Genomic DNA, 25,774 nt, shown 5'->3' on the forward strand with positions numbered 1-25,774 from the left:
CTTAATATACAATTTATTACAATCAACTTACATCAAGTGCTCAAATCAAAAACATAATTTCAATTATCCTTATAAATATTCAACTTCAGAAGGGCACCAGTGGAGCTTTCAATCTAGAGCATCATGCATTTAAGGATTAAAAAAATTATGATTTATCTCTAAAGCACTTTTGTACATCTGATTTTTGAAAAAAAAAAAAAAAAAAAAGTTGCACAATTTCCTGAATTAACGTCATTTAAATTCAGAAGTATGGTACAAATGTGACTACTGTGGGAATCGTGATTTACCTATGAATTCTGAGACTTACGAGTATCAACAAATACTTGGTACCATAATGCTTACTTTAAACAACAGTGTGCAATACTTTCACTGTATGATTATTAAAGTATTTAGTGCTTACCCAAAGTGATAATTTGAGATGTGTGAAATTCCTTTACATTACATTCATATTGCCTATGAATTTACATCAATATCATCATGTACTTGTTTTATGACAAACCCACTATAGTACTTATATATAGCCCATCATTTGTGGTCAATGAACTACCTGGACACAGCAACCCTGCTGAAAAAGAGAAAGACAATTATCAATGGTGGTCAGCACTGAGCATGCAAGGATAGATCACAAGGCCCCAGCAGTGGTTAGTCAGTATGTGTCTGCGATGGCAAGCACTGCATTCACCCTCAGGCTTGGCCTACCAATTAGTTTCTTGGCTTTTCCTGTGTTCAAGAATTCTTTGCTTTCCTCTTCTCTTATCCCTCCTTTTGTGTCCTTTTCACGTAAGCTTTGGAGATTAGTATCAATCCCCTTGTTCTGATGACAAGGATGATCATCATTCAAAAACTAATAAATCCAACTGGAATCAAATAGACCAAAGCTCTGATCCAATAAGTTTTATAGAAATCACATGACACAATTAGCTATAGCACATTATTACTATTATTATTATATAAAGTAGTTTCACCCTATCACTCAGAGCCACAGCACAGTCTGTCCTTCTGTAGCTTTTGTTCCATCCTCAAGATGAAGAATTATCTCCCCTTGGCCTGAATTAGGAGAGTTTTTCTGCATTCAAAGGATCCACAAGAAACAGGAACAATTTTTCTCCAAGTTCTGGCTCACAAATGGTTTTGAGGCATAGGCAGAGGGACAGGAATATGTCAAACAAAAATCTGTACCATGTTCTTTCCTCTGTGAATGCTAATTGATATCAATAGGGTACATTGTCTATAGCAGGCAGCTGAAATTGTCATGCAGACTTTGCCAACTTGCTCTTAGGGATGCAACACAAGCTGATTAAACCTGTGATCTTGGATTCTGTAACTGTAGCTGAACAATTAATCTCTACTTCAGGAAAAGTTCTCAATTACATAGATTCTTAAGCCTTCATTTTACTTTTGGTTTCTTTTAAAACTAGATTCATCCTTAGACCCTGACTCTCCACAGTTTTGCCTATTTCTCTCACTATGTTTCATTTCTGCAGTGCCACTTCCAGGAGTAATTGTGGGAGTACAATGCTTGTTTCATTTCTGCAGTGCCACTTCCAGGAGTAATTTTGGGAGTACAATGCTTGTCTCATTTCTGCAGTGCCACTTCCAGGAGCAATTGTGGGAATACAATGCTCTTTTCCAAGGGATTTCATAACTGGTCTGAAAGTATATTTGCCTCTGTAACCTTGTTGATTCATTTTCCACTCCAGGGGTACCATACACATCAAGGTTCCTGTCCCTAAAACATCTCCCTGTACTATGTGGCTGAAGGATGAGAGTTGTGTTTGCATTAATTCCAAGTTTTTTTCACATTAGATCTGGCATGTCCACTTCACCAACCTGAATTTTTAGCAGCATGGTATCCCCAACCTCAATTATGATTCAGGCTATTTATAAGTATTAAGTTTGTTGTGGAACACTTGTCATTTCCTTTCAACAAATCTAATTGTCATACAAATCAGTTATTTAACATAATAAGCTCCCTCTTCTTAACCCCCCCTTACTGTTGCAGTCCATTGCCCAGAACACACAAATACTTTGACATGTGCTATGGTAATACCATCATCTTTCTCCTTCTCAGATGGACTGCAGAGTCCAAATTGTTTCCTGATTACAAATGCAGGGTTATTTACAAGTAATGAATTCACATGAAAAAATTCTGTTTTTAGAAAAAAATACATGTCACTATACAATATAATATAAATTACATTAAACTTATGATGTTTTAATAACACTCTCATTAGGAAACATCAATTTTTAGAGGTTAACATCTGACTAAAGCCACTGTAAGGTTACGTAAGGCCTCCATAGTTTAACATGCATTAATTCCTGTTATTGTCATGAAAACTTTTCTGGTGGATTAACATAATCACTGAACAGTACTTAATTTCACAATAAGAGCATAAGTCACAAAATTCTTGCTTTTGGACTGAATATTTTAAACAGTATTTATAGTACTGCACCATCAGGATGCATAAATAAACTCAAGTCAAGTAATGCCTACCAATTAAAGGCTAATACAAAATGTCCCCCCATAATCATCCCATTTCCAACTGACAGATATTTACAAAATGATAAATTACCTATACTAATCCACAAAAAGCACTAGAGATAAAATAATAACCAACACTAACATCAACAGTAAAATTTGACTAAAAGTGAACAAGATATCTGTCTCAGAAAACGTTTGTGCAATACAAACATGTGAAAAGTTTCATAATTGTTAAGATACCCCTTTTCATACAAATTTTTCAAAAAGAGTAATATTTTCACATTTCACAGAACTTGAACTTCTAATAATACCAAAGATTGAAATGGTTTGGACATGTAGTGAGAAGGGATAAAGAACAATTAGAATGGCAACAAATATGGAAGTAGCTGAATGATTAACCACAGGGAGTCCCAGGAAATCATGGAAAAAGGGGATAGCTCCACACATACCAAGAACAATGATGACAAGAACGATGAAAAGAACAGACAAAATACATCACAGCATATCTTATAGAAAGTGGTAAATTTCTAAAATGCAATAAAGAATACTTTCATTAAAAGAAAAGTAACAATTTTAAAAATATATTACTGACACCATTCTCTATAGTATAAATGAAAAAATCATGCACTGCAAAAATGAATTTTAGCTAACTTCCTTTCAACAAAACTAAAATGGTAGCAGTCAAGTCAATAAGTTTAACAATTTATCTTATTGTGGCTTTCCCATTGAAAAATATGCCAAGGTGATTTATGTCAGAATAAATTTATGGAAATAATTCAAAGTTAGAAGTATATGGCCCATATAGTGATTCTTTCACTAACACAAATACAAATATTCTAAAAAAAAAAAATAACCCTATCATTGACTCACAATTTCCTGACATCACAATTTATACTTTCCCTGAATACTAAAATAAAGATGAAGGATTACTCAATATTACCAACAAAAAAAATAAAAGTATTAGAACAAGCAGTCAGCTGATCATCTCTAACTTTAACATCAGAAAAGATTGAAAATCTGGCATCAATATATCAAACATAGCCATCTACAGAATATAGCATAACTAAACAAACCTACTGTAAAGCAATGATACCATCTACAGGATATAACATGACCAAACAAACCTACTGTAAATCAATGACAAGTAGGAGGAGACAGCATTCACAAAAAAATTTGTTTTCAACTTTGGGTAAACCCTTTCTCTTCAACCAATTCTGATTTTTACTGTAAATTTCAGTCTCAAACTCCAATTACCATTTCTACTAAAAGAAAGAAGCTACTTCAACTACACAAAAGTGTTGGGTTTCACGAAGCAAAGTAATTTGCAACTCCAACGCAAGATGAGCACTAAAACAGCTGTTATTAGTGGTAAGGAAAGCTTAACAAAAACCTATATTTTAGTAGTTATCAAAATAAATTCTGAACGCAAACTGGTAAACTTGATTTCCAATCCTAAACTTCATATCATACCTGGCTTGGATTTGCTGTTGTGGCACTATTGCAATAATGTGATTCTAAGAGGTAGTGAACTGTTGTGCTGGTGGTACCCATGCCGAAAGTGATGGTGATCTACTAAACAACTGTTGCAAAACTGGTTTTCCTATTACACTATATGCAGAGAAAAATGCAGGCTATAATCCCATGCTACAAAGCAATGCTCTTGCAATGACTGTATATGTATACATATATATATGTACTATATGTATGAAAATTATAAATATCTATCACAAATGGTCTTTAATTTAAATTTAAACGACAATGTTATTACGAATACTATAAGCCCTTTTAATGAGATTCTACTTTTTTTTTATCTGGACTATGGTACATGTGAAAACAACATTTGCCTTCCATATTACTGAAGGCTGAGAGAAGACAGGTGGCAAATTTTTTCCATCTGGGCATTAGATTTTTTGAATGCTAGAATATATTTGATAGAGTAACAAATACAGCTAAGCTTTAATACTGGACATCATATAAACTACACAGAGTATACTCTTTAGCTCAATACCCATGTTTATATATTCTGCAACTTTTTTTTTTTGCACACTCAATACCTCAGCTAGACAGCTAAAGTTGGAAGGGAAAGGACCTTGCAGCAACAAACAGTACTAAAAGAGTATCAATGTTAGTGCAATAAGTTTGCTGCTTCTCTCAGACCCAAGTTCCAAAGGCTCAGAATACAGTACTGACAGCATATGGCTGTACAGTAAACCTCACTAAATAGAAATCTCAGTAGGTTTTATATCAAACTGGGGGTTGGCTGTATGAATACACATGCACAATTCTACACACATCTGTTATCTAATATTTTACCTATCTCAATGGTTCATACTCAAAAATTTGGAATCCAAATAGCAGACTCAACAGTTAGGCTACTGGGAAATCAAAGAACTGAGAGGGGTAGGGAGGAGTCACCTTCATATCACATTCTCAGTAAAAATAGGTATTTCTTTGTTGTCCAGGAAAAAAAATTAATTCAATTTTACTTCTACTGACACTTTTGGTTTCTAGGTTAAACCCTGTATTGGAAATCACTTTCCCTTTTCAACAATTTATCTCTAGTTTAGTTCAGTGTTAGTTTCTTTTTATCTACTTGAACGTTTTTGTCATTTCTCACTACTCTGGTCTGGCATCTTTTATTAATAACTGATACTAATACTTGTTTTGAAGGCCATCATTCTATATTAAAGATAAAAGATAAACATTTTCTGTACATAAATGTACATATAAATGTACACATAAGATGTACACAATTTTTTTCAAGGCCATCTCTTCAGTATGACACCAAGAACACACACAAAGATTCTATTGCATAAGTAATGGTGCACGTAGGCCTGGAATGATATGAGGTAAAGCTACAATACTTAGATTAAACTTTGATCAATATTCAAAACAAACAAAATGGATGAACAATCTTGTCAAATGACTATGGAAAACAACCCATTCTGTCATACAAGAAGCCCCATGAAGTGTAAGTAGAGTAAATCATTTTAATTCGTCCTTTACAATAACAGCGTTGACTACCAGTTACATAACATAGCAGCTTTTGAAACCATGAAATTTGTTATTTATATCACTAACTGACTAATGTAAAAGAAAATGGCAGGCTATATTACAGTACTTCATAATCCTGGATCCCTAAAAGAATGTTTTAGTAAACAGGTCATAGTATGCAATCATAATAAATTGTAAAATTCCTTGTCAGTAATATTAATAATAATGAGGTAAATTCTCAAGTAATACAATTTAATACTTTACCTATTAACAGTGTTCTACTGCTCCTACTTCTATAAGAATGTGAAGTGTAGGGATAAAGTTTTTATGTGAGCTGTTTCTAATACTACATAAAAGTAAGCTAACTTGGTAATGAATACCACTGATTAAATTAATCTTCTCTATACAGTACACAGATTACAAAGGCACATTTTATTAAATACTGCAAAGAGTATTAAAGTTACATTTTTCAAACGAATTATCCTTGAATGTTCCCTAATTTTAAATGAAAGAAGACTACTCTGACCACTATGTGTACAGTACAGTAGACCCGCACTTTTTCCCGGGGATAGGTTCCAGAACCCACCGGGGAAATGCAAAATCTCCCCTAAAAATGCTTATAACTGCCAGATACCCTGTACCCCATAAAATAAAATGCTTAACTGCCAGATACCCTGTACCCCATAAAATAAAATGCTTATAACTGCCTATTTTAGCAGTTCACTGCATAATTTAATAGTTCAAACACAATATGCCTTAAATATCACTACAAAAATTTAATATTTCAAACAAAAATACACTCCAAACCATCATAACAAAACATCCAAAGTCATCTTATATTACCCTCCTATGACGGTTACTCTCAAATACAGTATATACACCCCTAAAATGCTTATAACTGCCTATTTCAACAGTTCATTGCCCACCTTGACAGTTCGAACAAAAATATACCTCAAACTATCATCCCAAAACACTCCAATATCATTTCAAAGTCATCTTACACCATTACGTACACGCCTGCAACTGTTACTCATAAGTATCCCCTATAATTCAGACACGCACATTTTCTTTTGCCTAACGTAACTTTGCACATCATCTACCGTACTGCGCAAAATGTACATATCTTTTTTTAATATTTTGCTGTGTTCTAAGATAATTTTTAATTGATATTTACTGTAGTGTACATATATCAGGACAGAACTACTGTATAGAGCATTTCTAAAATACTTGGGTAGTTCAGAAAGATGGGACATGTTCCTCCAAACAGAATGCTAGGTTTGTTATGTCATGTTAGTATTTTCATGATCAAATAAAAATATATTTATGATAAAAAAAATTATTTAGCACAGTAAGTTCTTGGTTTATATCATACTAGACCTAGTCATTTTGTGGTTAGTCCTCACCCTTTCCCATAAATTTATTATAAAATTCTTGTTCCATCATTCTCTCTCTCCCTCTCTCATTATACATATCCTTTAATGAGAAAACAGTAAAATATCAATACAAAATTATTTCACTATTAGAATCAATTTGAACTGTATTATTATATTGATCTAATCACTGTAAAAATATTTAAAATCCGAATTTCATATGTAGACAACTCAAAACCACCGGTCGCAAGTTCAGCAATGACAGAATCTCAGTTCTCTCTCTCTCCTATATACCAGTAGTGTACTGTATATATCTTTTAACGAAATATCAATTACTGTACTATTAAAAAAAAAAAAACATGAAAATAAATAAACCCAGGATTGAGATGGAGTGAGCGAGTGCATACATAGGTACGTGTTGCCATGTTTTTTGCTTTCTCTGATTTATTGTACCATATTTCATTACAAGTTTAGATGACTATCATTATTACACATTATAACAGTACACGAGAATATTTTATCACTGTTGATGTTTCATCTCTAATCACCATAAAAATATTTAAAATCTGAATTTGGTACGTAGGCAACACTCAAAACCAACATTCCTACTCTCCTCCCCAGCTATAGTTGAACCGTGCCTGTCAAGTCTTGTCCCTAGCTAGTTACTGTGCTTAGACTTCAAAGTATAACCACCACAGTTCTCTCTCTCTCTCTCTCTCTCTCTCTCTTCTCTCAGTTGTATACATATCCTTTAATAAAAAACAGAAAAATATCAATAAAATGTTATTTCACTTACAGAATCCATTTATACTGTGCTTAAGACTCCAATGTAAACACCACAGTTCTCTCTCTCTCTCTCTCTCTCTCTCTCTCTCAATATACATATCCTTTCATGAAAAAACACAGCAAAATATCAATAAAACATTATTTCACTTACAGAACCCATTTACTGTATACTGTACTGTGCTTAGACTTGGATGTAAACACCTCAGTTCTCTCTCTCTCTCTCTTAGTATACATATCCTTTAAAGAAAATTAGTAATCAGTGAATAAACAGTGTTGCTCTACGAAATAAGCGAATTAGTGATAATTTTAGATATGGTCTAATTTGTGAATTGGTGAAAGTTCCTGTGTAAAATCTGAAAGATGTGTTCCACAAAAATCTGCGACAGAGTGAAACATGAAAAAGTGAAGTGTGTAAAGTGAGGGTCTACTGTATGTATAACAATATTATGACACTGAATTTAAAGGACAATTACAACTGTGGAAGTTCATCATCTTTCAAACAATACTTAGTTAGTATGGTGGATCCTCTAATAAATATTATCTCAAGTTTCTTTCTGCCTTCAATTTGTTCTTTATTGTTTAAATAATTGTAAGATAGGTAAAATCAAAGTGATAGCATAACATTTAATTTCAAAATAATGCCAAATGGGCTACTTTGTCAAGCAACATGCAAAAAATTGATTCTATGCATGGATATACTGTATAAATTTCATCTCCCACAACATATGGTCACTGACAAAATGTATAGCAATTCCTATGAAATCCTTTAAGGTCTACAAAATTACAGAATTAACCTTTAAAGTTATTTTTTGACAAAAAACAGAACAACAGAACTCGCCACACCATTTTTTGCTCCCTTAGTGTTCTCATCAATGTTAGTATGGGGCTTTTCTTAAAGAACTTACCATAACCACCAAATTAGTTTGTAATGATTACCACTTACCAACAGTGAAAAATGGTCTGTACCTCACAACACAAGATAAAATAGTCTAACATACTAAATATTTGTATCAGTTTAAATATGAGGACCACCTGTGATGGTGCTTCAGTGCAACATACTATAGTAAAAAATTTGTGATTGATCAGCAAACAGCCCTGTCATGATCACTCTCAATCCCTGAAATCCATAGGTAAACACATGGAGTAAAATGACATTCAATAAATTAGCAGGAACCACGAAAGGATGAAATCATCTGCTTACGAATATAGTCCGCCATTTTCTCTGTTATTCCCCACTTCTCCCATTCTGAATTAAACCCTGGCATCGTTCCATAACCACCAATATACCCATTTATGCGTGCAGCAACATGACTTTGGATCAGCTCCTCCCCTGGATCAATATCAAGAGCATTGATCAAGAAAGAATGACGCTGCAAGATGTACTTCTGATGGTAACTGTGAAAATATAAACACATACAGAATTTAGGCTTGGGATATTCCATTCCCTTCAAATGAAAGAGCTATGATATATACAGTCCAGTATAAACCAATAGTTAAAAAAGTTGTCAAACTTGAACTTGGTACATTAAGCAGAATAAGGAATGAAAGGGTTACCTGATAGTCAAGTGAAACTTTTTCACTTCTAAAAAACAATTTCAAAGATTTAAAAAGTAAACATTCAACAGATGATATCAATACCACAATTCTATCTTACCAACAGTGAAGAAATAACCATTAAGAATCAAAAGATACGTTGCCCTAATACAGTAACCACGACAATGATAAAAATGTTTACTCTAGTAAGACTGAAGTTACCCTACATAGTCTGACTGTAATGACTAGCTTGTTTTAAGGTGACCAAGATGGCTGTTTTCAATGTTGGTCTTGATCATAATTACTGTACAGGCAGTCCCCGGTTTACGACGGGGGTTCCGTTCTTGCCGTCAGAACCCGAAATCGTCAGAACCGGAAAATCGTCGAAAATCGTCAAAAATCATAAGAAAACTTACTTTTTAATGCTTGGTGCATTGAAAACGATGTAAACTACATTATTATTGAGTTTTACATCAAAAAAACCTTCAAATTATGATTATTCTGCCGTTTTGGGGCCATATTTCTTCGTCGGATCGTAAGCATTTACGCGGCCGCGAACCCCGAACATGTCAGAAGCCAGGAAATAATTTCTGATGAATATATTTGAAAAGCGTCAGTAACCTCGAACGCCGTAAGTCGGACCAAATACGTAAACCGGGGACTGCCTATGTTTGGAAAAATAATACTTGAACAATATTACCTGGAGTATAAGGTTCTGGGATAGTATTACTGTAATATCCATACAAAACACTTTTCAATGGAAGAACATAAGATTTAAAGCAAGTGATATTATTACCAACACCTATGTAAATACTAAGGCACCTTGCAAGCTACTCAACTTTCTGGTAACATTAAAAAATGACAAATTTTTTAATTAATTTGAATTTTTCATAGCTAACAAACCTGCGGTCTCAACATTAGGATAAATATTCTGGTGCCAGCTGGAAAATGGTAAAAAACAATAGGAATTGTTTATGCAAGGAATTGGTGGCATCTGGCATCAGTCCCAGGGAAGAGGGAGGAAGAGGCTAGCGACCTAATCTCAACCCTGTGACATAGTAAGTTTTTCTTACCACCTTAAAGAGGAGGACGTCTCTTTTGCTCTCCTCCATAAAGCTGGTTTTTCCTTATTGATTGTTTCTTGTTTGTGTTTTATGCGTATAGTGATTTTTTTGTTTTATTTTGTGTATGTGTGTTTTGGCTTTTGATATGCATTCCCAAAACCCAGCTAAGAGTTTCTGTACACCTAAGAGGAAATGTCCCAGCGTAGATAACTACCCTTGTTCATGTTTTCTTGCTTCCTTTGAGACCGATCCCCATTCAACTTCTGGTAGACGCAGATCCAATGCTTGTAACGTAACTAACCCTTGTCCTGAGTATCATTCTTGGTCTCCTGAGCAATGGAGGATCTTCACCAAGAAGCAGCAGCACAAGAGGAAGTCGGAGGCACCATCTTGGGAAGGGTTCTCTCCTCCTTCAACGGATGTTTCTCAGGCTCCTCACTGTTCTGCATCTCCCTCTTCTAAGCCTCCTCCAGTTGCTTCTTCTTTGGAAGGTTTTTCCCCTTCCTTTTCTTCCATCAACGGTAGAGGGGTCCGGAGATTTTATTCCTCATGCTGCCTCTTCTTTCTGGGGTGGGTTCTCCTGGGAGGGTGGAGGCAGTGCCATCTTGTCCGTCTGTTTCAGGTTCGGATGCACAGAAGATGTTGGTCATTTGGGCCTTGTTAGGCCTATCAGGGGTAACAACCTTAGATGGCCTGTTATCCCACTTCATGTCTTCTCTCACGCCAGTGTCGGCCACCATGACAGTTCCTAGCCCTCCCAACCTACACTCTGCTGGTTCTCATGTTGCTCCCACTGGTGCAATGCCTTTAGTCCTTTCAGTGTATCATCTTGGGTTGTTGCCCATTCAGGCTACGATGGTACCAACAGCTCCTGTACAGAATTTGTCTACTCCTGTGACATCACAGCTGTCTTCGTGTTTTGCTATGACGTCATCTGCTGCTGCTCCAACTGCAAACTCTCTCGTTCGGGCTATGTTTGACACAGTCGACTTGGTCTGTCGACAGAGGTACGGATGTGTTCTTAAGACAAAGCAATGTAGATCTCCCTTTTCGTCGTCTTCTCCTGTTCGTTCCTCCATCAAACATTGGAGGATTGAAGACTTTCTCGCTGATCCTAACCCCAAGAAGTGAAGGACCATCGCTGCTTCTTCGTCTTCAGGCCACGTCCATTTATGAGTACCCGTCGGTGATGTGTCTTGTCCGTCTGCCTCTCGTCTTCAAGAATCTCATTCCAAGAAGAAAGCTACAATAGCTCCTTCTCCAGTTCATCCTGTGCAAGTTTGGAGAAAAGATGACAAGGCTCTGATCAAGAAATCCCAGGTGGTAGATCCTTCTTCTGTTCTTCCTGTGCACATCCAGAATTTGCCACATCCGCCTCCATGCTCTCATCTACGGACGCTTGTCTTCTCATCGTTCTCCTTCTCCTCCTCCTGTGAGGGACGTTCTTTCACGTTCACATTCCCATGTCCGTCTTTCCAGAAGTCCAGTTAACCCTAGGCCTTCCAGATGTTTGTCTTACCTTCACTCCAAGTCATGTTCGGCCAGAAGAGAGCGTGATTACTCCTGATTCTCAAAGACGTGGATGTGTAGTTAGGCGCGGCCACGAAGACAGAAACGGACGCGAGGATATGCATGGCCATGGGGATAGGCATGGCCATGAAGATGGATGTGGCTGTAGTTCTGCACCAGGTGGGTCGGGCATGCAGGCTCACCATTCTTCGCCTCAACGACATTCCTCACTGTGATCTCCGAGGAGAGACCATGGCCGACGTTCGTCTTCCCGCAGCCATGGACGTGACTATTGCCCTTCCATGCCCCGGGCCTTCTGACTCCAAGAACATCTAAAACTTTGACTTGTCATCTCCAAGCCATAGGAGAGGGCAGTCCAACATGTTGAGCTAAAAGTCTAACAATCACAACACTTGGAACAAAATCATACCAAGAGACCCAGCCTCAACAGCAAAGACATAAATACCTTCGGCCCAAAGTCATTCCAAGGGAAGTTGTTTGTCAGTTCACAGACTGATGAGTGCACCTGCATAGGGCGGGTCTGTTTCCTCTGGTGATTAATACTTCCTTGGATGGACTACATCAAAGGACGGGGAAGCACCTTGAAGAATATATTAGAGGCCAGATAGTATTCTGATCCAGAGCTAATACAATTAAACCCCACCAAGACATCCTACTCAAGTAGAGACCAGGGCAAGAAAAATGACACCCAATACAGGATTCTGGGCGTCAACGAGCAACTCCAGCTGCTTCCCCAAGGTCACTGTACTCATAAAATAGTCGTACTACCTTAGGAAAGTATCTCTCCAATTTAGTATTTTTACAATTCTTTGTGACTTCTCCTATGTCCTGGTCTATCTTTGGCCACCATACCCAATTCCTTGCCTCAGCTTTCATAGCATTTATACCATTATGCCCACAATGCAAATGGTTCAAAACCTTACATCTCAACTCAACAGGAATCAAAACCCTATTTCTATACAATATTACATCATTATGGAGAGATAAATAATCTTTTACAGAGGCATATTCCAGAAGTGACACATGTTCCTTTGACCATCCCAGCTTCAAACAATTTTTCAACTGAGACAATAGAGCATCCTTATTGGTGAAATGTTTAACTGCCTGAAAAGAGATGTCATCAAAATCAAGTAATTCAACCAATTTAACATACTCAGCTGGTGTACCAGAATGAAAATCATCATCAAGTGGCAATCTGCTTAAGGCATCAGCAATTACATTTTCCTTCCCAGGTTTGTGAACTAATTCATAATCATACTGAGATAACAACAAAGCCCATCTTTGTATTCTAGAATTAGCATTACAATCCTCACGCAGGGAATAGAATCAGAATTAACAAAGGATTACCTTTTTTTTATCTAAAACTCTACAAGTATGACATGATTCCATGGGTAAAGGACCTCTGAGTTTAACAGGATCCACCACATACATAAAAGGGCCCTCCACTGTTCCGAGAACCGATTTGAAAAATGCCCTGAACAGACATACTGGGCAATGAATCAATGGAAGGCACTGAGGGAGACAGAGGATAATCCTTCCTTTTACCTTTGGTCCTGGCCTTGCAGCAGAAACAGACTAGCTGGAACTGTTTCCTAGCCTAACAGAATGGGAACATTCACTAAGATGGGCAAAGCCAAACCTTGGATGGTCTGAAATGGAACCATGCACATGAGAATGGTCACACCAGTGATACTCTGGAGAGGACCATAACAGGTACTACATCCATTTCACCATCTTCCTGTCCTAGCCAGAGCAAGCTCAGTCGTCACCACCCAACCTATCCATTCCCTTTTTGGACTCCCAAGAGGAGAATTCCAGGTACCATCCTAGAGGCATGGTGGAATTATTACCCTCAAAAGACACCAGTAGTGCTTTCTTAGATTGCCTCCTATTTAACAATCAGCACACTTGATACTGGTATACAATCCTGACCCCTTTAAGAGGACCCGGCCCCCAAAAAAAGAGGAACATTCATAGGTGATATAAGTGATCACAAACTGTCACACCCTCAACACCTTTGATACTCTTACTTTTGAGAAGGAGAATCAGCAATCATTATTCTGCTGAAGAAGTGCTCACTGACAGCCAAGAAAATGTATAGCATCTCATTCCCTCTCTCACCTATAGTTGACTAATTAATTACTTTGTTCCCAAGCTTCAACAGCTGGACCAGCTTTCACTGACAGTGTATCCCTAAAAAAGTGAAGGCCTGTATCAACATAATATAAAATGTGTGAATGCCCTTTCTAATAAAGATTAGACCAGCTACACAGGGGTGAGTTATATAAGCCTGCTCTAGGTAGTTACTCTATGATGCCCCAAATCCAGTGACAAGATGCAAGGAATCTAGGAAATTTTAAATATATAATATCAACTTTTAAGGTTTAATTAAAATTAGGATGTAACTTACCATCATCAGCATCTCAAATGACAAACCAGGAACTCATTTTTAAATTCTAGCCTTAAAACTGACATGAAAGCATTAACAACCTAACAAACTTAATGCCCCACTATATGACATCCCTAAATTTTACACTTATCAAAGGATTAAAAGAAAACTTACTCTTCTGCTTCATAAAATTTCTCCAAGGGAAGGATCTTTGTAGTAATTGGCTTATTAAAGTTATTTTGCTGCATCTTCATAGACTCATTGGCTAGTTTCTTTTGCTCCTCATCATGGTAAAAAATTGCTGACATGTACTGGAAAAAAAAATCTTGTGAAATATTTAAAAGGACCCTTCATATTACCAATTATACCTAAAGAAATTTCAGACACAATTGCAAAAAAATCAAATCCTAAATCTAATAAATAAACTTCTCACACAGAAACTTTATATATATTATTATGAAAAGTAAAAGTGGTATGTTAAATGTCCTGTAATCTGGTAACCAAATGACTTCATGTGGCATTTTTCACTGTTCATAATACCATATTTACAATGATAGATTGTTATTAAGAATAATGGCAAGGGGGGGCAAGGTACATCATCATTTATCAAAATTTTCTATGTTCTGTTGGAATTCAATCTCATTACTACTAATCACATCAGTTACTGATAGGTTTTAAATCTATATTAAATATAACAGACACTTTAGTTCTGAAAAATATTGTAATAACAGCAATTTATAAGGTATATTGCCAAAGTACTAATCATGTAAAATTGCCTATGCCTCAAAAAATACTTTCATGACTCAATTACCGAGTGAAAAGTGACATTTAACACAGAGCAATGTACTAACCTGTCGAGAGCAATTGGAAGTGGGATTATGATGTTTCCAAAACAAGGTAAGAAGTTTTGAATAATTTGTTTCCTCAGGGTCATAATCGATGTCAATGGTTTCAGTATGGTCACCCCTGAAAAATGAACAGAGAACAGTACTTTCAATAAAAAGGAATGTATAAACCTTCATATAACAATGCAGACCTTTTTAAAACAACAAAGATTATTCAGTACGGTGACCAATGTCATCATGAAATGCAATATAAATGGAGTTTCTTGCAACGTAAGTCAAATATTCCGATACAAATAAACGGTTCACCTAAAATCACGTGGTACAGTAGTGGGAAGTGAGCCTGAGTTACCCTATCTAACAATACCCACCCGAATAAAATTAGCAAGAAGATACTTTTCAGCTGTACATTTCAGGACCTCATTCATGTTACTTTTTTTCAACAGTACAGTATTTACCTTTCATTACAACCCATCACTTTTAAGGGGGTCTATATCAGCTTGCAATGTCAACAAATACAAAAGAAAACAATAATGAACCCTTATCACCAATTTCATTGCATAACAGATTGAATCTGTTGTCTGGAACACTGTGGTATAGTACAGAAACTTCCCTAAACTGACCTGGATAACAAGAGTCAAGAATGGGTGCTATTTATTATTGTATGAGTGAGATAAACTGAAAGCAGTTCCGATTAGCAGTGTGTAAGAGTGAGGATGATAAAGTTTCCCTTGTATAGAATGTTTGCTATGACCTTTGCAATATGTTCTTGCTCTGACATCCTCTTTGGTCATTATCTATCTTGCATACATATTATGATTATGTAATGATCTTTAAGTAATTGTGTTATCTATAGAGAACACTTCCATGCAATCAAACTATATTTATAGCGTGCATCCTTAGAGACTGCTGAGTACACATGCATCCTTATTTGACTGGGGAGCCCCTAACTCAAGTTAAATTCAATGCATACAAAAACATTTTCTTCCTCCTTCTCTGTCTCCTTTCCCCTTCAATTCTTTGATTACCTTAAATGGAAATTTAACTGAAGCTGTCACTTCTATACATACTTTGGGTGTCCCATTTTATTCTAACTTACCTCAGAGAAGTCACAATGTTCAAACTGCTAAAATTTCATCACAGACATTGGGTACACTGAAGTGCACAACTAATCCCTGAGAGTCTCATGATATCATTTGCAGTTAGGCATTTGCACTGTGTGTTTTTGCTTAAATGATAAATGATTAGCATTATTCCCTTGGTTCTCAGAAAGGTGCCAACAAATGAATAACAACTGTAGGGCTAATGATTAATTACTGACTGGTTTATTTCAGTCTGGTGTTGTTTGCCATGAATCTTTAAGTAAGATCATCTTTGTTCATAAGAAGATCTATAGCCGATATGTTTCACATCTAGTATTATGTTTGTATTTGCTCCTTCCTTTAAATGTTGACAATGATATTGCTAAGTTCAGCTAATTAGCAAATGACAGAGAAGTTGGTTTCTCCTAAAATTAACTTCTGTTTGAGTTGTTAGAGTAAACCACCTGTATTTATGCTTCACGATCACGGACTCATGCATTTAAGCGGGATACCTCTGTGGAATGTATCTACCATTATTCATGAAAATTTGCCCATTCGCTGCATTTTTCACTGAGAAATATTCACTAATTACTGTATTTTCATATCATTTTCATGACTAAATGCACTTTTTGTGATAAAACTATTAAGCATTTTTAGAGGGTTTTTCTTGTGCTCAAACTATCAAAATAGGCAGTTCTAAGTGTTTTTAGATGAGTTTTAAGCATTCGCAAATACGGGGTTTACTGTACCACCTTTAGGTTCTAACTTTTTATAGTTAAAATCAGTTGCCACATAAGGCATGCATTCAGCAAAGTTTTACCTTCTTAATCTTTGCTGAAATTGCACCTTTTCTTATTTAATTTTATTTTGCCAGAGATTAACAAACTAGTTATGGTGTTGGTAATCTGTTGATATTACTTAATATTACTATATCATAATGTTACTTTGCACCTTACCTTTTACCTGTAATTACTTTTTTAGTGTTACTATGTGTTGAATACATTTGATTTATTTAATGAATTCTACCCCTTTTTTGGTGTTGAACAATCTATGAGAGGTACTGCTTCAATATTTCCATCTAGAAATGGTTTGAAGATAGTAAAACTAACTGTATATCGCACCAGCCTTGACTAGGATGTTTTTATTGCAACATTTAATAATCCAAGGCAAAATGATGCCTATCTTCATTGAGATTTTCAGACTCTTATATAATTAAACTGACCTTCTTTTAATACACAATATGTTAAGTCAGAGCTAAAGCATTGCTTGTGCTACGTTAATCACATATATTAGTTTTTGGATAAAATCATATTCCTCATCCGGAACATTACTTACATCAATAATCTTAATTCTGCAATCAAAATGTACCTCCTTTTTCTTCATGATGGTAAAGTCCTGATTTGTAATAGTTCTGCCTAAGAAAGCAATGTATGTTTTTGAGATACTTATGCTATTAAACAACACTTCATAGTACACTACAATAACTTCAGCAATCCTACAGTTGGCTTTATCATTGATTCAGCAAATAGCTGTTGTGTAAATTCAGCTTCTGTTCGTTTGCTTGCACAGCAAGGAAATTCTGTTCACAAGAAGTCGTAAGCGAGATTCAGCATGTTTCACTCAATGACCTGAACTGGGCACTTAGATACAGTGCCATGATGGACTTTTCCATTACTGAGTCATGAAACTTTTTAGTCTAGTTGAAATTGGATTTGTAGGTGTTGACTGGAAATCGTACATATGTTTGTACAAATGGGAGGGGCAGGCAAATCAGAGATTGTGAATTTTATGAAAAGGTTGATCATTAAGGCACGAACCGCCTGGCGTGAGAGACAAAATTGCAGTGGGCGCTTGGTTATCACTGAAGAGATGGATTGTGGTTAAAAGCCACAGTCATGGGAGACAGAATTTTGAACGCTATTTAGCTGGCGGCAGGCAAGCCATGGTAGCTCGCGGATGGGTAGTATAAATATTGCTGGTGCTAGACTGTAGCTGGCGCCAGGTGAGCTGGATGCCAGGTGAACTGGGCGGCAGACGAGCTGCTGAGAGTTCATGGATGCCTTAAACTTTAAAGTTGGCACCAGACTGTAGCCGGCAGGAGCCTGAAACTCTGGGAGCTGGGAGCTCTATTGCTGGGGGCCAGATTCCTTGTAGCAGGCGCCAGGGTGTTGGGCGCCAGAGAGCCTAGCAGCCGAGGTTCTGAAGTTCTATAGGGTGACAGACTGTAGCTGGCAACAGGAGAGCTGGGAAAGCAGAGCTAGTAGCCGGGTTTCACTCCCCAAGATAGTGAGACACAAAGGACGATTATACTTCAAGAGGTTGATGCAGAATGGGAAGTAAGGGACATAGGCCAGCCTGGGAAAGCCAAAGTAGTGACTGCTCTGATGTCCTTAGCTTTCACTAAAAGAAGGCAAAATGTTCTCCTGAATCTGAGAGAGTTTCAGAAATAAAATCTCTTTAGGATGAAGGACAATGCGTTCTTAGTCAGAGGGCAAGGGGGTTCTTGACAGAACATCAAAGGATAAGTAAGGCCCTCTTGATTATCAAGTCTTACTCAAGTAAAACCTAAGAGCTCCAATTAGACAGAGAGCTCAATCATTCCCTCAGAGTTGGGGAGCGCTCCTGGGTGCTTGGCAAGTTAGGAATTCAGAAGCTGGACACCAGGCAGGTTAGGAATTCGGGAGCTGGACGGAGCTCTTAGAAGCCAAGGATGTCTGTTAGGCTCTAAGGGAAAAAGAACGGATCCAGGTCTTAGAAGGATCCTCGTTCTTGGCTAAAATTCAAAGGAAAACAAGCAAACTACATCTCTTGTTTCCTACCTGGGCGTGTAAAATGTTTGAGAGGTTGTTGAGAAGAAGAAAGATCCAGGTCTCTGTGCTTAAACCAGAGATAAGCATAGATCGGTACCTTTTCAAGGAAAGTGAGAGATTCTAGATCTTCTCAGAAACAAAGAGGTAACACACAGCAGGGCCAGACATGTCTTAAAAGAAGAGACGTAGAGTCTGCGACACCAGCTTTGGAAGACGACCACTAAGTCTGGTAGATGGAGGAAGAGGGTAGCTTCTGAATCCTGTGATAGCCTCTGCAACACGTCCTGAAGACTCTTTGGAAGACAATCCCCCAGACAGTCTGGTGCCTGTCTGGGCAAGAGCAGACCACCCTTAGTGGTACAGTATCTCTAAAGCTAGTTTGTCTGAGAAGACACGGTTTGGGGGAAGGAACTTGGAGAGTCCACCAACAACCGTAGTGGGTTCTGGAACCATTACATGTGCCAAAGCGGGATAAAAGTGTAACCAGAAACTGAGCCTGAGGCAGTTTAGCACTTCCTCGACCATGTTGGAGGGTGGAAGGCGAGGAGGCCCGAGAAGGACCGGCTATAGCATGGTGCCTGTTGCCCATGCTATAACTGGAGTAAGGTGAAGGTTCCTTGAAGTGGCAAACAGGTCCAAGGGTGGCTTGCTTCATACAATAAAGAGATCCCAACAACCCAGGGGATCGAAAGGCAATGATGGGAAGGACATGCTTCTCACAGCCCAGTACGTCCTTCAAAACTTAGTTCCCTGAATAAATCAAGTGACTAGAAGACTTGATTGATCTGTCAACAGAGGAAGAACTCTGCTGTTTGGCTGAGAGGGAACCATGGATCCAGCTTCCCTGTTTAAGTAGAAACATTAGGACTGGGGTCTTATCCAAATAGACTAACATAGTCTAGATGTGAGCTGGGGACGAGCCATACTGGAGCCATGAGAGAATCGCTTTAGCCCTCCAAAGTAGAAGTGAAGGTTCCTTTCTTCTTGGGGACCGAGTCCCAGAAATCTTCCCGGTTCCTCAAGTGGGCTCCCTTGACCTAGATCTGAGGTGCTGAGAAGACGACTAGAGCTGGGCTCGGCAGAAGAACGGATTCCCTTGCACAAGTCATGTTGGGATAGCTCCCACTGAAGATCCGACTAAAAAACCTGGGCTAAGAAACAACACAAGAGGTGTTAGACTGTGTTTCCCTGTCCAAGTAAGATTACTGTCAAGAGCTTTCGAGCCCCTTTTCTTCGAAGGAAATGAAGAAGTCAGTTGACATGTAAAGACTGAGGTAAAGCCCAGACAAAAGGGGGAAGTCAAATGCAGGAGGAGCTAGGACTCAGGAGAGGGCTTAAACGTTACAGAGAGGCCGAAGCACAGACTCCCGATTGGGAAGCCCTGTCCTGAAAGACAGAACTAAAAAGCTCTCTGGAGTCCTGACAGGGATATGGAAGAATGCTTCCTGCACATCCAAGCTTCCATCCAAATTTCCTGGAGAATGGATGATTGAACTGTTAGGGTCATCTCCTTCTTGAACTTCATCTAATGTCTATGAGAGAGAAAAGAGGAACTGTGGTCATGCAGCTTATCGTCAGGAGCTCAATACAAGAAAGTAGTGTCGAGCACTCTCAAACTGGTGTCAGAACAGCATCATTTGGGAGCAATGGCCCGTGCAACTGTGTGACTCTCACAGTGGAAGAGAGCACCGGAAATCTTCTAGGAGCGGCAAATTCTAGAAACCTTAACTGTCTGTGTCTGCACGACAGGACACAGAAATGATGTGAGGCAATGACTCTTGGTAAACAATTGGGAGTCTGTCTGCTTAGCCACAGCTCCTGCTTGCAAATAAGAACAGAGGGAGCTTCTACAACAAGCTAGTGAACAAGCTGTATGTCGCTCCGAGGTGGAAGTCTGATATGAAGAACTGGCACCTGGCAATCGGGGACTGGTGCCAGCCACTAGACTGGCACTCAAGAAAGAACAACAGTGAGTCCTCAGGGAAAACAGGCGCTGAGAACTAAAAGAGGGCCGAGCCTCTGGCACTGGGTGCTCTGACACTAGACAATCGAACACTTGATGCTCAGTGGGCAGTGTAACAGGCCCAACGAATCACTAAATTGGTGCTGATTGGGCTCACACAAAGGAACAAGAGGTGGACGAACCAATGTAGCAAACCGAAGAGGTGGCGCCTGTTGTCCCAAGTGTGATGTTAGGTGACTGACAGCAGGTGCCAAGCAGACAGAAGGATGAGCGGACATAGGTGGACACACAAACATGGAAGCTTGGACACTGCACGCAGGCTACTGGACACTAGGATACAAATGGGTGCTTGGACGCTACTGGGTGACCGCTGGGCTCTCAAACACTACTAGGCACCCGCTGGCTGCTTGGACACTAATGGGTGCCCGATGGGCGCTCAGACACTACTGGGCACCGGCTGGGTGCTCAGACAATACTGGTCACCCTCCGGGTGCTCAGACACTACTGGGCACCAGCTGGGCACTTGGACACCACTGGGTGCCCGCTGGGCGCTCAGACAATACTAGGTGCCCACTGGACACACGAATCCCACAGATCTGAGACACTGGGATCCCAAAACAAATCAACGGTGCCTCTTGTCCACGCTGGAATCCGTATCTGTTCGCACTGGGATCTGTATCACTAGGAAAATGAATGCACATCACTGTGGACACCTTTCTAATGGCTGATCGTCAAAACCTGCGGACACTACTGTCACTCCCATGGACCGACAGAATGCCTCTTCCCAGGTTTAGGGGAGTATGAAAAGGACTGGGTTAGGAGATCAGATAGGGCCGGATAGCCACCTCCTCCACTACACACCCAGCAAGAAGCCTTTCCAGTGGCTGTCTGTTGATACCTGGGACTGCAACAGGCTCGAATGAGGGGGTGACTACCCGTGTGGAACCCACGACTTCCCTCAGACTTCCAGTATGCCTCCACCCAGGTTTAGGGGAGTTTGACAGGGACTTTTGTCTAGGAGCATCGGAAGACAAGTAGCCACCTCCTCCATTGCACTACACTTCACTATTACAAGGTAAACATCTGTTAACCAAGACACAAGACTAGCAAAGGTATGAAAAGGGTTAGTAGAGATAGAGAATTGGTGCCAGGGTGGCCACCGCTGGGGCCGAGTGCATGAAAGTGGGTGTTGGGGGTTGAAGCTGGTGCTTGAGATTGGTGCCAGCGAGCTGAGAGTTCGGGAGAAGTGCAGCTCAGGAGCAGCAGGCACTTCTGGGCACTCATAGCGTGAGCTGCTGCCAGAATGAAATCTATATCGTACCAAAAAATGTACTGCTTAAGCAAATACTTAGCTGTCCGTATTTGTTCTCGGCTGTCAACAACGTCTCTTGCAAATACTCATAGCAGACAACAAAGCACCCAACTCTCTCCTTACTACTTTCTGCCTTAACACTTTACAGTTCTTCAAAGGAAGGTATGAAGGTTATGGCAAAAAATTTATTTACCGGAGGCTTGCAGGAAGCATAGGTCTGGTAAATAAATCATAACTGCAAAAGTTACAGGCTTGATGGAATGATATAACAACCAAGAATTACTTTCAAGGCAATTATCGGCAGCTTGCACAAAGCCTATGGCTAATAAACAAATCATAAATTGCAGAGTTATGGCTTACTGAAAAGTTTATAATGGAATGTCATAAGATCTGAACTTACTTTTAGGGCAAAACTACTATCGGTGTCTCACTATGGTCGATAAACAATTCATAATTTTAAAAGTTATGGCCCAATGAAAAGGCGTAACATACACCAAATTACGTTTATGATGGAATGTCGTAACATCTGAGAATTACTTTGAGGCAAAGCTATTATCGGTGGCTTGCTAGTAGTTTATGGCTGGTAAACAATCGATAAATTGCAAAAGTTATGACCTAATGAAAAGGTGTAACGTACAACAATTTACTTTTATAATGGAATGTCGTTACCTCCGAGGATTACTTTTAAGGCAAAACTATTAACGGCACTGCCAGTAGTCTAACAGGTAAACAAACCATAAGTGCAAATGGCATCGTTTACCGGCGGCTCATTGAGGACTCTGAATCAACGTAAAAAACAAAATAAAAAACTCATCCCAAAAGATTTCGGCTTGAAAGCTACAATAAACATCTTCCAGAATCCTCCATCGGAATCTGATAAAGTAATCGGAAATTAATGAATAAAACTGCCGCCAGACCAGGTGTTGCCACCACGCAGGAAACGAATGAGGATTGTCTGCTAGGTCGTTCCAATATTCCGTTAGTGGGATGGGCTGGTCACCTACGCAAACTCTAGTGAAGTGCTACCAGCGAAATTTTGAGTCTAAACTGCTGTTTGAGTGGAAACTATAGCTATGTAATTGCTTGGTAAGTTACTTATATAAAAACTGTAAATAATAGTTGCTTAAGAATTTCAAAGAAGTGCCATTTCTTGTTCAAGAAATTCAAATTCTTCATGACTGGCAGAGAGTGAGTCAACCTACCTAACAGTCCACTCCATGCCTTACCCATACTGGATAGCCCTAGAAAAAACATCAAGGAAAAGGTGTAACCTAGACTTATCCGTTAGGCTTATAATATCATTTCTTGTTCGGGGAATTCACGTTTTTCATGACTGGCACAATGATAGCCAACTTAACTGACAGTCCACCCCATACCCTACCTATACTGGATAGCCCTAAAAGAAACAGGAAAAGGTGTAACCTAGACTTACATGTTAGGTTAGGGTCGATGTGAATGTAGAGTTATTCTCCCCTTATCTGTAATAGTGTGTTTTTGTCTTGAAGCCAAGGGTCCTCATTCATGAACTGGGCCACCTTGATTCCAATGAGCCAACACTTGAGAATAGTTTCATCACAGAAGTCAATAAATTTTTAATGTAAACCCCTTCCCAAACACCATCCCTTCTGCCATATGTCTAAGCAGTAAATTCTGACTCGTAGAAATATGTACCCTACGTCAAACTGTACCTACTATCAACACTTAGCTGGATAGCAAGATCGATTGAAAATTAATAGAATATAAGATAACAAAGTAATACTGAGAAAGAAAGAGAGAATATTAGATTTTTAAATTCAAACATGGGAATCTCCTTTTCCTGGGGTTTGAGAACCCTTCTCACCCATCAAACAGCTTCAACACAGAATATACTAGTGAAGCTATATAAGTTCAACAATGCATTCTCTTAATGAAAGGGGCTGACACATCAGAGACTGGGGAAGGAGCATGAAAGAGTGATTAGGGGAAAGGAGTTTTTTATCAGAACATCAAGAAGTCCTCCTCCTCTCCCACTATGCCCCATGAAAGCAGAGATCAAGGTAGCTGAAAGAATAGTCAAGCCTCTCAGACAAAAACAAAAGTATGTTCAATAGATGACACCAAGTGCTGAGGGGCCCTTGTCACTTACCAGAGGCCATTAGGCTTAACATGTGAGCACTATGGCCTCTTGGAAGGACCTTTTTAACTCAGTGCACAGTGGTTCCATAGCTAAAGGACCCTAAGGGTCTATGGGATTTGACACTAACTAGGAAGGACCCTTTACATACACAGAGAGAAGACACGTCAGCCCAACCTAATGCCTGGTTAGTGGGCCTTTATGGTGAGTGGTTAATGAGCCCTAGACAACAGTCCCAATGCGAGGGTTTCATATGAGACAGTGCAATCCTCTTCACTACCCAAGGGCCCAGAACCAGTAACAGAACCAGCCAGGCAGCTCAGGTAACCAATCTGGGAGAGCAGGAGCATACACTACTAAGAGGGAAAGGAGCATGTTGAAGTATCTTTCCTTCATACCTCTCTGATGACCAAGGGCCTCTCTTAACTTTTCATATACTGTACTCAAAAAGGATGAAGTTGAGGCATGCATCCCCAAATGGGAAGGAGTGCTGCAGAAAAAGCAGCAGCAGGAACACCGGAAACAACAGAAAAACCGACAGGGGTCTCAGCTGGAGGGACTACTACTGAAGCACAAGCATTTGCTAAGACAGGTAGGTATAGATGAAGAACACTTACCTGTAGCCACATGTACTACTTGAAAAGCAAGGGGTGGGTCCCCTCATTAATCTGAGAGAAGACCACAGGGCCTTCAGCATCACCTTGCCAGGATGCCTCAGAGTTATTGGTGTAGCAGGAGAATGAGAAAGGAGAGCAGAGGGGTCAATGATAGAGACAGGGACACCCTTCACACTGTACACTACTCCAGCCCCTAACCAAGCAGGCCAAGTACTTTTCAACCCTCAAAATGAGCCACGAGAGAGCATCCAAGGGTCACATCAGATCAGGACCCTCACAGGTGGGTCAAAGAGAATGAAGGGGTGTTGTCTTTATCGATGGTATCTTCTCAGATTGCTTATCCTTTGAATGTAAGCCTTTAACTGAGCAATACACCAAGAAATGAACCTGCAGTAGTTAAGGGAAGCTGTAAAAACCCAATCCCTGTATAACAAATAGAACAAGGATCTATGTATATAGGTGACAAAGTATGTACACATCCTACCATGTCCTGAACATATTTGCTTAATTTCAGGAACCTTCATTTGCAAAACAATCACAATCAAGGTCAACAGGAAAACCAATCATCAACAAGAGGCAATCAGAAAGAAAGAAAAAATATTTCCGACCATCTTTTGCTCATTGGAACAATCTAAAAATCAGGAATTGGGTTATGGTTACAAAGATACATTTAAGATAAAAAACAAAAAGTTATAGACAGTGTAGGCTACTTACAATTTATGATAAGTTGGGTTAACCTTGGACCCACCAGCATAGCCTACTCTGGTTCTAATGACACCAGGGGCTGCGCCAAACTGGGCCTCTGGAAACCAAAATCATGCCATTCCAAAAGTGGCCTTTTTAGTGGCCACCTGCGGTTCGAAGAGAGGCATTGTTCTAACACCAAG

The 25,774-nt window shown here is 39.0% G+C and overlaps 1 protein-coding gene across 1 annotated transcript; it reads right to left on the reverse strand.

Moving 5' to 3' along the window:
• On the reverse strand, nt 1-25,774 carry MsrA (methionine sulphoxide reductase A). The gene is given in 4 exon segments (XM_067113534.1): nt 1-9,027; nt 14,323-14,459; nt 15,000-15,114; nt 25,602-25,774. Coding segments are annotated over 4 exon segments (642 nt in total). The 5' UTR covers nt 25,760-25,774; the 3' UTR covers nt 1-8,795.

Source organism: Macrobrachium rosenbergii, chromosome 12 (genome assembly GCF_040412425.1).
Source record: "Macrobrachium rosenbergii isolate ZJJX-2024 chromosome 12, ASM4041242v1, whole genome shotgun sequence".
Taxonomy (NCBI): domain Eukaryota; kingdom Metazoa; phylum Arthropoda; class Malacostraca; order Decapoda; family Palaemonidae; genus Macrobrachium; species Macrobrachium rosenbergii.